The sequence below is a fragment of the Scyliorhinus torazame genome, chromosome 7 (genome assembly GCF_047496885.1).
Source record: "Scyliorhinus torazame isolate Kashiwa2021f chromosome 7, sScyTor2.1, whole genome shotgun sequence".
Classification (NCBI taxonomy): domain Eukaryota; kingdom Metazoa; phylum Chordata; class Chondrichthyes; order Carcharhiniformes; family Scyliorhinidae; genus Scyliorhinus; species Scyliorhinus torazame.
The window spans coordinates 57,358,154-57,371,523 of record NC_092713.1 but is presented as its reverse complement, the minus strand read 5'-3'; the positions used below and the strand labels follow the sequence as shown (position 1 = coordinate 57,371,523).

The 13,370-nt window shown below is 46.6% G+C and overlaps 1 protein-coding gene across 3 annotated transcripts in view; it reads left to right on the top strand.

Moving 5' to 3' along the window:
* The window catches only part of LOC140426242 (von Willebrand factor C domain-containing protein 2-like), a 28,078-nt gene extending 14,708 nt beyond the window's left edge, over positions 1-13,370 (top strand). The window contains exons 2-3 of one of the 3 annotated variants that reach the window (XM_072510746.1): positions 593-722; positions 7,346-13,370. In XM_072510746.1, coding sequence (XP_072366847.1) covers positions 593-722; positions 7,346-7,527 — 312 coding nt within the window. In that variant the 3' untranslated portion in view covers positions 7,528-13,370. The other 2 variants (XM_072510747.1, XM_072510748.1) reach the window with 2 other exon arrangements.

Genomic DNA, 13,370 nt, shown 5'->3' with positions numbered 1-13,370 from the left:
ATTGAGTTCTACAACTTTAGACTGAGGTCTTTCTCTGACATCTTAACCATTTTTAAATATTCAAAACACTGTTTGTCGCAATACAACCCCTCCCCCACAAGGCCATCTGTCACTTGTTCTTTCGGGCTAGATTCTTCCGCCCTGCTCACCGCAAGATTGCGACGGGCGGGAAGCGGACCATGTAAAGGCTTGTTGGCATCGGGCAGGAATCTCCGGTCGCCCGCCGAAGAATCCCGCCCTTAGTTTTGTTTTCACTGCGCACTGCCCTTTATTCTCCCAGTAACTCACTCTGCTATCTTACCTTCATGTCACTACCAGCACCTTCTAATGCATTAACGCTTCCTTTGTCTCATGACCGACAGACACATCTTTGTTGCAATCTCTCCCTGCTCCCACCAATCACTGACCTTTTACTCTGCTCCATCCTCTCGTACACGGTATATAATCCATCACAATTCTCTCCCTCTTTAGCTTCTAGTCATGCGGACCCACAGATGCTGCCAGACCTGCTGAGCTTTGTCAACATTTTTTTTTTCAGATTTCTGTATCTGCAGTATCTTGCTTCCAAATCATCTTTCTCGTTGTATTTCAGCCATCAGAGTGTGAACAGTGTACCTGCGATATGGATGGAATTGCACGATGCCTAGTCGCTGACTGTGCTCCTCCCTCATGTGTTAATCCAGTGTATGAGAAAGGAAAGTGCTGCCCAGAGTGCAAGGATGGTAAGATTTTAAAATTGATGCAGAACACAGAATGAATAGGCATTGACAACTACATTTGTCCGGTGGGAATACTACTTTTCCTGGTTGAAGTGGCAATTATCTTGTGACTCAAAACACTCCCAATACTGCAGAGAGGGAAAGGCCCTTCCCATCCTAGATTAGATCAATGAGAAGGGCTTTATTGTTCACCTTTCACCCCAAATTCCAGCTGTCCTTGCCTGACATCGCCCTGTATAACTGCAGGCAATGTAACACCTGCTTATTGACATTTTCCCACACCACGCTCCAGGATACAAAACATTCTCCTGTCTGACAGAAATTCAGATCAAATACAGTATAATGAATGTGCCGCTCGTGGGTCCAGCTTCTTTAACCCGGGGAGATCAAACACAGATTAGGATCTGCTTTGATAAACATTTTGTTTTAACATTTTGGTGAACACTCCCATTTTACCCACAAGTGTGAACCTCAGCTGACTTTGGTTTGACACTTTAGGTCCTCTTTCCCTACCACTCCCCCCAACACTGATCTCGATGAGCCAGACATAACTATTATTTCCTAATGTGGCAGGTGGTGCGGGTCTGACAGCATCTGTAAGGAAAGAAGGCAGAGTTAACACGTCAAGTCCTTTTGGCTTTGTCAGAACTGATGAAGGGCCAAGAGACATTGGGCGAAATTCTCCCGAAACGGCGCGATGTCCGCCGACTGGCGCCCAAAACGGCGCCAATCGGACGGGCATCGCGCCGCCCCAAAGGTGCAGAATGCTCCGCATCTTTGGGGGCCGAGCCCCAACATTGAGGGGCTAGGCCAACGCCAGAGGAATTTCCGCCCCGCCAGCTGGCGGAAACGGCCTTTGTTGCCCCGCCAGCTGGCGCGGAAATGACATCTCCGGGCGGCGCATGCGCGGGAGCGTCAGCGGCCGCTGACAGTTTCCCACGCATGCGCAGTGGAGGGAGTCTTTTCCGCCTCCGCCATGGTGGAGACCGTGGCGGAGGCGGAAGGGAAAGAGTGCCCCCACGGCATAGGCCCGCCCGCGGATCGGTGGGCCCTGATCGTGGGCCAGGCCACCGTGGGGGCACCCCCCCGGGCCAGATCGCCCCGCGCACCCCCAGGACCCCGGAGCCCGCCCATGCCGCCTTGTCCCGCCGTTCAAAAGGTGGTTTAATCCACGCCGGCGGGACAGGCAATTTATAGGCGGGACTTCGGCCCATCCGGGCCGGAGAATCCAGAGGGGGGGCCCGGCAACCGGCGCGGCTCGATTCCCGCCCCCGCCGAATATCCGGTACCGGAGACTTCGGCAACCGGCGGGGGCGGAATTCACGGCAGCCCCTGGCGATTCTCCAACCCGGCGGGGGGTCGGAGAATGACGCCCCTCAACTCTGCTTTCTCTCCTTACACATACTGCCAGGCCTGCTGAGTTTTTCCAGCATCCTCTGTTCTTTTTTTCCCTCCCCCCCCCTCCCCCCGAGTTGCTGCTGCCATTGACCAATGTCTACCGTTCTGCCAGGAAGTCTAAGAACGGTTGCCACCGCCTGAAGAACCCTTGTACTGACCCTCTCAAGGCAAATTTCACCCTCTCCAACTTAATAAATCCCGCCATAATCGCTCCACGCTTGGGGGCCTCGCGTCCTTCCACTGAAGAAGAATCCTCCGCCAGGCTACCAAGGACGCAAAGACCTGAGCACCTAACACACCTGTCCTCACCTCCAAAAAACCGGCTCATCCTTGTCCCGGTCATGTGTGCCCTGTGCAGCACCTTAAACTGTATGAGGCTGAACCTCGCGCACGTAGATGAAGAGTTCACCCTCCCTAAGGCATCTGCCCACGTCCCTTCCTCGATCTCCTCTCCCAACTCCTTTCACCTCCACCACCGAGGCCTTCTCCTCCTCCTGCATCACCTGATAAGTTTCCGAGATCTCCCCCCCCCCCCCCCCCCCCCGGAGAGCACCCTGTCCTGTACTGTGCGAGGCAGCAGCCGCGGGAATTCCACCACCTGCCGCCTGGCAAACGCCCTTACCTGTAAGTACCTGAAGGTGATCCCTGGGGGGGAGCCCATACTTCTCCTCCAACTCACCCAGGCTCGCGAACTTCCCGTCCACAAACAGGTCTCCCAACCTTCGTATCCCTGCCCTGTGCCACCCCGAAAACCCTCCATCTGTCCTCCCTGGAACGAACCGGTGGTTCCCCCGTATTGGGGTCCACACCGAGGCCCCAACTTCCCCCCTGTGCCGCCTCCACTGCCCCCAGATTTTGAGGGGCTCATGGTATACCCTCATTGGAGGGAGCGGCAGCGGCGCTGTTGCAAGCACCCCCAGACTCGTACCCACACAGGACACCATCTCCAGCCTCTTCCATGCAGCCCCATCCCCCTCCATCACCCACTTGCGCACCATCGTCGCATTGGCGGCCCAGTAGTACCCACACAGGTTGGGCAGCGCCAGCCCTCCCCCCCCTATCTCTACTTCGCTCCAGGAACATCCTTCTCACCCTCGGAGTCCCTCGCGCCCACACAAACCCCATTATGCTCCTGTTGACCCGCCTAAAAAAGGCCTCCGGGATAAACACAGGGAGGCACTGGAACAGGAACAAAAACCTTGGGAGCACCGTCATTTTGACTGACTGCACCCTACCTGCCAAGGACAGCGGCAACGCGTCCCACCTTTCGAACTCCTCCTCCATTTGCTCCACCAGCCTTGTGAAATTAAGCCTATGCAGGGGCCCCCAGCTCCTGCCCACATGGACCCCCAAATACCTGAAGCTCCTCTCCGCCCTTTTTAGGGGGAGCTCGCTAATCCCCCTCTCCTGGTCCCCTGGGTGAACCACGAACAGCTCCCTCTTCCCCATGTTGAGATTTTATCCCGAGAAATCTCCGAATTCCCTGAGGATTCTCATTACCTCCGGCATTCCCTCCACCGGATCCGCCACATATAACAGCAAGTCGTCCGCATAAATCGAGACCCTATGCTCCTCCCCACCCCACACCAACCCCCTCCAGTTCCTCGACTCTCTCAGTGCCATAGCCAGTGGTTCAATCGCCAGTGCGAAGAGCAGGGGGGACAGGGGACACCCCTGCCTCGTCCCTCGGTGCAGCCGAAAGTACTCAGACCTCCTCCTGTTTGTGGCCACACTCGCCATCGGGACCTCATACACCAGCCTGACCCACCTGACAAACCCCTCCCCAAACCCAAACCTCTTCAACACCCCCACTCTACCCTATCGAAGGCTTTCTCAGCGTCCATCGCCACCACTATCTCCGCCTCCCCCTCCCTCGCCGGCATCATGATAACATTCAGAAGCCTCCGCACATTCGCGTTCAACTGTCTCCCCTTCACAAACCCCGTCTGGTCTCCGCATAGCTGCAACCGGAAATCGGTTCAGCATTAATAACAACCATTTGGAATGTCAACAACAAAATCTATTAAAACTGAAAAAAAAGATGGGAATTTGTTTTTCTAAGCTGCACCAGATAGCCTGCCAAGTGATGCACTAATTTTCTTTCCACTCTAATTGAGAACTGCAGCTTAGTTTTTTCATGATTAAAAGAATGGGGATTTGAATAAGTTCACATAGTTTCACTTAACTAGACCTTAACTGTCCTTCAAGAAAAGTGTTTGCATCTCCTACTCCAAATCATGACTCCCACCCTGTGGGCTAAGGCCTTTAGAGCAGTCAAAATAGGGTTTGTTTGAACTCAGCACTATTTTCAAATGGCCCTGCTGAGTTCGAGTTTTGTTTTCTGCTGCATTATTCACGCCCCTCCCTGTTGGCAAAAGTGGGAGCTGCTGTAAATAGGGATGGGATTCTGTATCCAATCCCCTCCCCCACCACCATTTTTAAAGCCCTCTGGGGCCAGCTTCACACCGTGAAAATCCAAACCATTAGGTGCAGTTTACGGCCCCATCATAGTGGGGGCTGGGCTGTAAAATGTGGGGAGCTGTTCAAATGTGCATTAACTTTGGTGGGATTGGAAAATCCCGCTTGGGGGTGGGGGGGGGGGGGGGGGGGGGGGGCATGAAATTCTGCCCTATGTCTTTAGCTAAGACCTCTTTGCACTTCCCAAACTCAATCGCTACTGGCTAAAAGTATAAGGTGCACGGGAATTCGATCAACAACTGCCCATTCAAGTTGCACACCATCCTGATTTGGAATTAAAACGCAATTCCTTCACTGATGCTGTGTCAAAACGCGGAACTCCCATAACAAGACTGCCAGAGTACTTAAACCACCTCAATCTGTGTGGCGTAAGAAGCCACCTTCCCAAGGGAAAATTAGAGTAGGCAATAAATGCCAGTTACAGCTACATTTAGTAACATCAAACCTTGTCCTTTTTCCCTCTCAAGCAGAGGAATTTGGTGGTTTGGAATGATCAGTGGAAGAGGTTGGGTTGACTTTGGGTTAACTTTTGGCATGAAGATGTATTTTTCAGTGTCCTACCGCAGTCAGCATTGCACTGATGCAGTTCCCAGACTGCTTCACTGCGACGCTGACTGCAGCAGGGCACCATTCCCAGACTTAATTGTGACCATCTTCTAGAAAGGGGACAGATCAGACTGCAGAAATCACAGTGGGTTTTCTCTTCTCTCCGTCACGGGAAAGGTCATTGCGAGAATCTTCCTTAACTGCCTCCTACCAGTGGCTGAAGAGCTCCTCTCTGAATCTCAGTGCGGCTTCTGCCCACGAAGAGGCACGTTGCACATGATTTTCAGCATGCAACAAATCTAGGAGAAGTGCAGGGAGCAGCATCAACCTCTGTACATGGCCTTCTTCGATCACATGAGGGATTGTGGAACATTTTCCTCAAATCTGGCTGCCCGCAGAAACTCATCACCATTTTCCGCCTGCTCCACGATGACACGCAAGCCGTGATACTAACAAACGGAACCACCATAGACCCAATACATGTGCAAACTGGGATCATACAGGGCTGCGTCACCTCACCAATGCTCTTCTCTATCTTCCTTGCAGAAACACTCCGCCCCATAACACTGAAACTCCCTGCTGGAGTGGAGCTAACCTGCTGGACAAGCAGGAAAATGTTCAACCTCTGATGTCTCCAGGCAGAATCAAGACCACCCCAACTTCTGTTATCGAGCTGCAGCACACAGGCAACGCCTGTGTGTGCGCACATTCAGAGGCTGAGCTACGAACCATCGTAGGCGCATTCACTGAGGCATTTGAGAGAATGAGCCTCCTCTCGGCATGAGCAGACATCAACGATGAAACCCGCATCGACTCCAATGTGCCAGTGCAGTCTTCGGGTGCTCGAGACTTCAAATCCAGCACCAAGCTCCTAGTCGACAGAGCAGATGTGGTCCCCACCCTCCTGTATGCATCAGAAACATGGACAATGTAGAACAGACACATTCTGGGAGAGATATCACCACATTGCCTCTGCAAAATCCTGCAAATCGACTGGCAGGATAAGCTTACCAATGTGAGCATCCTCGTCCAGACCAATATCTCCAGTATCAAGTCACCGGTCACAATCGAACAGCTGCGATGGACGGGCCACATTGCCCGCATGCTGAACAAAAGACTCCCGAAATAAGTGCTCTACTCTGAGCTCCGCAATGGCAAGCAATCTCTAGGAGAGCAGAGGAACTGCTGCAAGGACACTCTGAAAGCCTCCTTAAATAAAATCATAGAATGCCTACAGTGTAGAAGGTGGCCAGTTGGCCCATCTAGTCTGAAAGAGTACCTTACCTAGGCCCATTCTCCCGCCCTATTCCTGTAACCCCACCTAACCTTTGGACACTAAGGGGCAATTTAGCATGGCCACTCCATCTAACCTGCACATCTTTGGACTGTGGGAGGAAACCAACTTACAAACTCCACACAGTCACCCAAGGTCGGAATTGAACCCAGGTCCCTGGCCCTGAGGCAGCTGTGCTAACCACTATGTCACCGCATCGTCCCCATCGACACGTGGGAATTGCTTGCCTTAGAATGCACAAACTGGGGAAAAAAGTCATCATCGACCCTGAGGGACTGCCCAAGAAGTATTTTTCGGAACACAGCGCTGGTGGGGAGAGGGGCAGAGTTATGTGGAGAGGTGGATCTGCCCCCTTGGCGTTGATACGTTGCATTTTGTTTATAAGCGGGGTGCGCCTGATAGCTTGGCAACAGCTTCTACTTTAATTACAGACTTGATTGACAGGCTATGGGTCCATTTTCTCCCTTTTTTGATGCCATTTTCTCTTGCTTTTTACGACCGTATAAATTCATAAATTACTTTCTTTGATGCCTTTAATGCTTCACTATATTGCCTGATTGAAGTAATCTTTTCCATAGCTTAACATTCTTCTGCTTTACAGATAACTGAGTTTAGAATATCTTTTTCTATTTTTTCCTCATCCGCCGTTTTTTAATAAACTGATTTTATTAAAATGTCTACTTATCTTTCAGTGCCGAAGAAATGCCTTGTCTGAAATGTTAACATGTCCACAGATTCTTACTGATGTTCCTTCCTCTTTTTCCCCCGGCTTTCTTTTTTTTTGTTTTAGTGGCATTAATATAATTGTTTAATAGTTATAACCTGATAATTTTGTTCAACCATCTCCAATTTATAAATCAAAACTGAATAACTTCAATATTTTGTTTTTCCCACTGTTGTAATCTCAAAGGTCCAAATTGTTACAGCGACTTCACTCAAAGTCAGGTGATCCCGGCAGGGACCACTGTGTGGATTGACAAGTGCACCTACTGCCACTGCCATGATGGTCAGGATGTTGGATACTGGGAAGGCAATCGTGTAGCCAAGTGCGAGATGGTTCCCCATTGCACTTTGAATGATGATCGGAATTAGTAAACATGAGACCGTGGACAGAGTTGATACTTCTGCATCTCCTCAGTTCTCTGATGCATACTGCTGGGCAGGATATTTAGTCATTGATGCCTAAAAAAAAAGCCACAAATCTATTATTGCAAACTGAAATGTAATGGAATGGATAGTTGTGCACAATGATAACCTTAGCCCTTAAAATCGTTCTGTGGATTGTGCCCTATTACCTTAAACTTCATGGCCTTCAGATAAGGTCCCTTTTTATAACATGTCAGATTTATGTGTAGTAGGAACTGCTCAGTGCATTACACTGGTGATGATACCAGGAGGAAGAAAGAGAAATTACCACTGAATGTAAGGTTAATAACACACCGTTTGTGTAAATGGATTTCATTAGACGTAATACGGAATTTTCCCTTTATGTTCTGTTGCTCAGAAAGAATGAGAGTTGTAAATTCTGTTGTGCCGTTTATGACTATTCATAACCTGTTCTGCACAAGCATTGGACTGGGAGATCCACTAGTATCTTAAAAGCCAACAAGAACGGTGTGGGAATTTCCTTTCCCCAACAAATGGTGACTCAATTCTTACAGCAGGTTCTTCTCCATAATTGTGCCATGGCGGTTAAAAAAAATAGGCCCACAGCTGGAACCAGCAAGATACTGGCTTTGCATCTGCTGTTAAATATGCTACCACTTTCAAGCCAAAGGGATTAATTTTTTGAAACTCCACAATCGTATATACCGTCAGTGGCCAACTATTTCTCTTCAGTATTTTGAGTGAAAGATTTAGGAGCATACAAGCCATGATGACAGCAAAAGATCCAGTGGTCCATACAGCATGTCCCACAGAACAATGTTGCCCAGCGCCACAAGATGATTCAAAAGGCTGCATTATCTGCTGGGAGGCAAAAACAAAATCATTAAGCCAATTAGGGGGAAAAATCGGGAATATTTCTGTGTGCCCACCTTAGGTGGTCAAAACTAGAAGACTAATCTGCCCCTGATTAATGTACAAGGTGTTCTTTGAAAAGAAATAGGTCTAGCTCTCATTTGAAGGAAATCAGCATTCGCTACACAAGCCAACAGCTTCTTCCACAAGTCCACTATTCTCTTGGAAAAGAACATCCTCCTAGCACCTGATCTGGTTCTGTCCTTGCATAATTTGAGTTGGTGGCTCATGGCCCTCTCAATACTTAGTTGAAAATCCCATCTCCACAAATAACAAAGTCACAATTTTATACACCTTAATTAAGCTCCTTTTGTTCCAAAATTTACAACGCCAGATAATCCAGTATTTCCTCATAGCTAAAGTTCTCCATTCCTGGCCACATCCTCTTAAATCTCCTCTGTACCCACTCTGGTCTGATGTAAATGTTTCTGAACTATGTGGTTAGTTGGTAAGGTACATGATTATGGATTTGATGTTTATCAATAGGTTCTTGGGAATTCGAACCAGTAGAAATTGGCAATAATATAATACTTTGGACATTACTCAGTGGCAGTCCAGGGTCATGAAGCAGCCAGTAGAACAGTCCAGTGGGAAATGATACAGGGATAACAGCAGGGTAGGAGTTTTATGGCATGAGTTGAAGAAGGGATGAAGAGGAATCCGATGCTTTCTAATTGGAACCTGGCAGCATCAAAGTCTGAAGCATGAAGTGGGTAGAAGCATTCCTAGGAAAGAAACACAAGAAGGAACTTGTGTTTATGTAGCACCTGCCACAAGCTCAGAACATCCAAAAGTTCTTCAGAAACCAATTCATTATTTTGAACTGTTGTCACCGTTGCTATGTGGGGAATGCAGCAACTAATTTGCACACAGCAAAAATCCTGAAAAAACAGTGAGATAACCAGTTAATTTCTTTTTGGTAGTTAGCTGAAGGTTAAATGTTAGCATGGCAATGAGAGACGTTCCCTGCTTTTCCGTGAATAGTACCAAGAAAGTTTGCATCCATCTTTATAGGTAGGTAGTTTTGCGATTTCATATCTCCTCAGTACAGCACTGAATGTTAGTCTTGAACTCTCACTCAAGTACATGAAGTGAGAATGAACCTGCAACCTTATGACTCGGAGGCAAGAGCGCCAAGCTGACACCAGTGGAGATAGTTCTAGGCTGAGGGAGTTGTTGGGTTGAACCTGGAGTAGAGGCTGGTGAGAGGAACAGGGTTAGTTCCATGTTTGCACTGGCGCCTATATATTATGTGCTCTTGTGCGTAATTATGTATAATGTTTTTCCTGTAAGAGTTCTCCAATTAGTTGTTTAAAAGTACATTTTTTAATGGTTTTATACAAAGAAGTCTCGCAAAAGTATTAATAGCTGATGCAGTCACAACAGTGGGAAGCCGATTGGAATGTAAGTAACATAGAACATACAGTGCAGAAGGAGGCCATTCGGCCCATCAAGTCTGCACCGACCCACTTAAGCCCTCACTTCTACCCCATCCCTACGTAACCAAATAACCCCATCTAACCTTTTTTTTTGGTCACTAAGGGCAATTTAGCATGGCCAATCCACCTAACCTGCATGTCTTTGGACTGTGGGAGGAAACCGGAGCATCCGGAAGAAACCCATGCAGACACGGGGAGAACGTGCAGACTCCGCACAGACAGTGACCCAGCAGGGAATCGAACCTGGGACCCTGGCGCTGTGAAGCCACAGTGCTATCCACTTGTGCTACCATGTTTACAGATAGATGAAGAGATTCACTGGTTCTAGGTAGTGGAATTTAGGCTCATGGAGCTTTCTGCAGCAATGACTGTTGGCTCTATCCTACCCTACATGCATACTAGGAATGCCTTGTTATTAATTAACAATGGCCATCAATTCTTTCCCATTGCTGCACAGCTTACAAACAGCAAGTTCCAGAATACCCCGCGAGTAGCTAATCCTTCTGATCCCTCCCCCCCAAAAATGTGGAATATTCATTGGACTCAGATCAGAGGTTGTCTTTCATTGCAACTGGGAATTATAGTCCATAGTTTGCGGACAGTGAGACACAGCCACATTCTTGAAGTAGTAGTCTATTTCCAGGTTAAGCATCTTAATTAAGTGTAAAGTCGCCATAGTCCCATATGACCATAGGCTGCTTTTCCCTCTGAGGGGGAGAGTTGACTGAGGGTCACCACACCTCAATGAGGGGCAAGGTTGAGAAGGCGATGCCTTCATGAAATCCTCAGCTGGTATGGGAATTGAACCTGCAGTACTGGCCTCGCTCTGCATCATAAACCACCTGTCTAACCAACTGAGCTAAACCATCCCCTTTAATAGAGGATTGGATACAGTCAACAGTCATTGCTACTGAAAGCTCCATGAATCTAAGTTCCAGTCCAACGATGTGCAGGTTAGATGAACTGACTATGCTAAATTGACCCTTAGTGTCCAAAAATGTGCAGATTAACTGGGGTTACGGGGATAGAGCTGGGGAGTGGGCCTAGGCAGGATGCTCTTTTGGAAGGTCGGTCCAGACTCGATGGGCAGAATGGCCTCCTTCTGCATTGTAGGGATTCTATGGATGCCTGGAAGAGGTAGATTTTTTAAGGGAAATCTGAGAGTTCAAACACGGAAAAGCAGACTGTGGGTTAGTTTAATTTTGTTAAATCATGTTTATTTGTGTGTGTCTATCATGTTATAAACCCTTATTTTAGTAACTATATCGTCAGGATACTAATTAAATAAGATAGTGGCCAAAGAATTTATCAACACTATTATTGTATTTCCATTGGCTCCAACTCTCCTCCTTGCTAATTGTTTTTAGGTGGCTCTTTGTTGATTTGTAGTTCAGTACTGCCTTCATATTTATTGGATGGGTAGTTTACCACCTGCTTGCTAATTATTCATTGGTAGGCAGCATGATGGCACAGTGGTTAGCACTGCTGCCAATGGCGCTTCGGTCCCAGGTTTGATCCCGGCCCTTGGTCGCTGTCTGTGTGGAGTTTGCACATTCTCCCCGTGTTTGCGTGGGTTTCACCCCCACAACCCAAAGATGTGCAGGGTAGGTGGATTGGCCACACTAAATTGCGCCTTAATTGGAAAAAATGAATTGGGTACTCTAAATTTAGATTTTTTTAAAAACAGCTAATTATTCATTGGTAAGTTTAATTGTGTTTCCTTGTTGACTTTATTCTAAATATGATATTTGAGATAACTCAACTTTCTACCAGATTTGTGACATCTTGTTAATCTGCAGCATTTTCAAGACAATATCATATGCACAATACTTACATCCCATATGACTGTCATATTTACAAATCAACTTTTAGATCTCTAAGGAAAACCATTATCCAACCAACATTTCCCCCATCTTAATACCTTCTGAAATTCAATCCAGTACTGGTCTCCTGAGAGGTGGGTTTGGAAATATTGCTGGGCTCACAGTTTCAGTAATTCTGAAGGTAACAACAAGGAGAAATGAAGCTTACGTTGTACAAACGCTTGGTACTAAGGAAGGAGAAAAAAAGTTATCTTTCCTACTTATGTGGTGACATTTCTGTTTCACAGTATTTGCTCTTTTACCAACTCACGAGATGGCTAATCTCGGAATGTTCAAACAAATAGAAACATTTGTGGTTTGCTATGTATATGTGCATAAAACATTTATGCTTATCATTTTGATCACAAACTATAAAGAACACACACCAGAGTTTTAATGTACTCAGTTGCAAAAGTTTAAAGAAAAAGCTGGACTTGTGTCAGTTTACAGGGAAAGAACAGATTCGCTGAGCCACTGATGTTGTTTTATTTTCAAGTGTTCAATCTGGATTTGCTCTGCCTCGTATATGTGTCCACCTGGAAGGAGAGCATAAAAGTAACGACAGACCTTTCCACTGGTCTTCACTCTAACCAGTCAATGTGGATGCTGAAGTGTCACCAGGAATAGCCCCCACTGACAGTTTTCTGTTACTTTCTTTCATTGGCTTAACTGTTTCTCTCCTTTGGCTCAACTGTTGTATGACCACATTGAAACCATACTTTGTTCGGTTATAAGGAAAAATGTTAAAGAACTCACTGATAAAAAATAGATAGCAGAAAGTTAAAATGTGATAGTGATCGAGGGCTAGAAATTATTGCTGATCTGGTGAATAAATACTAGTACATTTAGCCACGGGGCTACAGCAGTTATAACCGAGCAGTAAGTTCCAACCATGTGTGTTCAATATTGCATGCGACATGTGGTACTTAAGACACCCACTTCAGTCAAAGTCTATGTGCGTATACTCGGTAAGTTTAAAAAAAATTACTATCATGTTGATGCATCAGTGTTTATTTCAGCAAAAGCAAATGCTTTCAGTGAATAGTTCTGTTGTATGTGGTTCTGAGGCACCTAGCTCAGCCCATGCAATGGTGAATTCCAAAGAAAATTGTATACTTGATCCCATTCTTTAAACAGTGTAACCATATTTCCCAATATCGGACCACAGTTCCACCTTTATATTAGTGCCCATATTTGTCACCTTTGTTCACCAATGTACCAATTCCCGAATACTATAAAATAAAATGTATATTACAGAAAGTAACACATTGTTATCTATCCAAAAATGGCAAGCAACCCGATTGCTTGGTTATTTTAAAGGAAAAAAATGTTACAGCTGACCCAACGCATGCCTGGAACTACCTATGCACTGACATCACTTAAAGATTGGTTTTCCATTGGTAATGTCTATTATTGGAATGATCTCACAGAATGTATAAACAATTACTTCATCCTTCTGGCATTTATGCAACATTCAACTGCAACCTAGAATAGATTGCTTCTTTGGAAATCTCCATGTACCATTCATTCAGAAATCATTTCTATTTCCACAAACTCTGAATTACTCTGGTACAAATGTATTTTGTATGTATAATAAAAGTTGAGTAGTACAGGT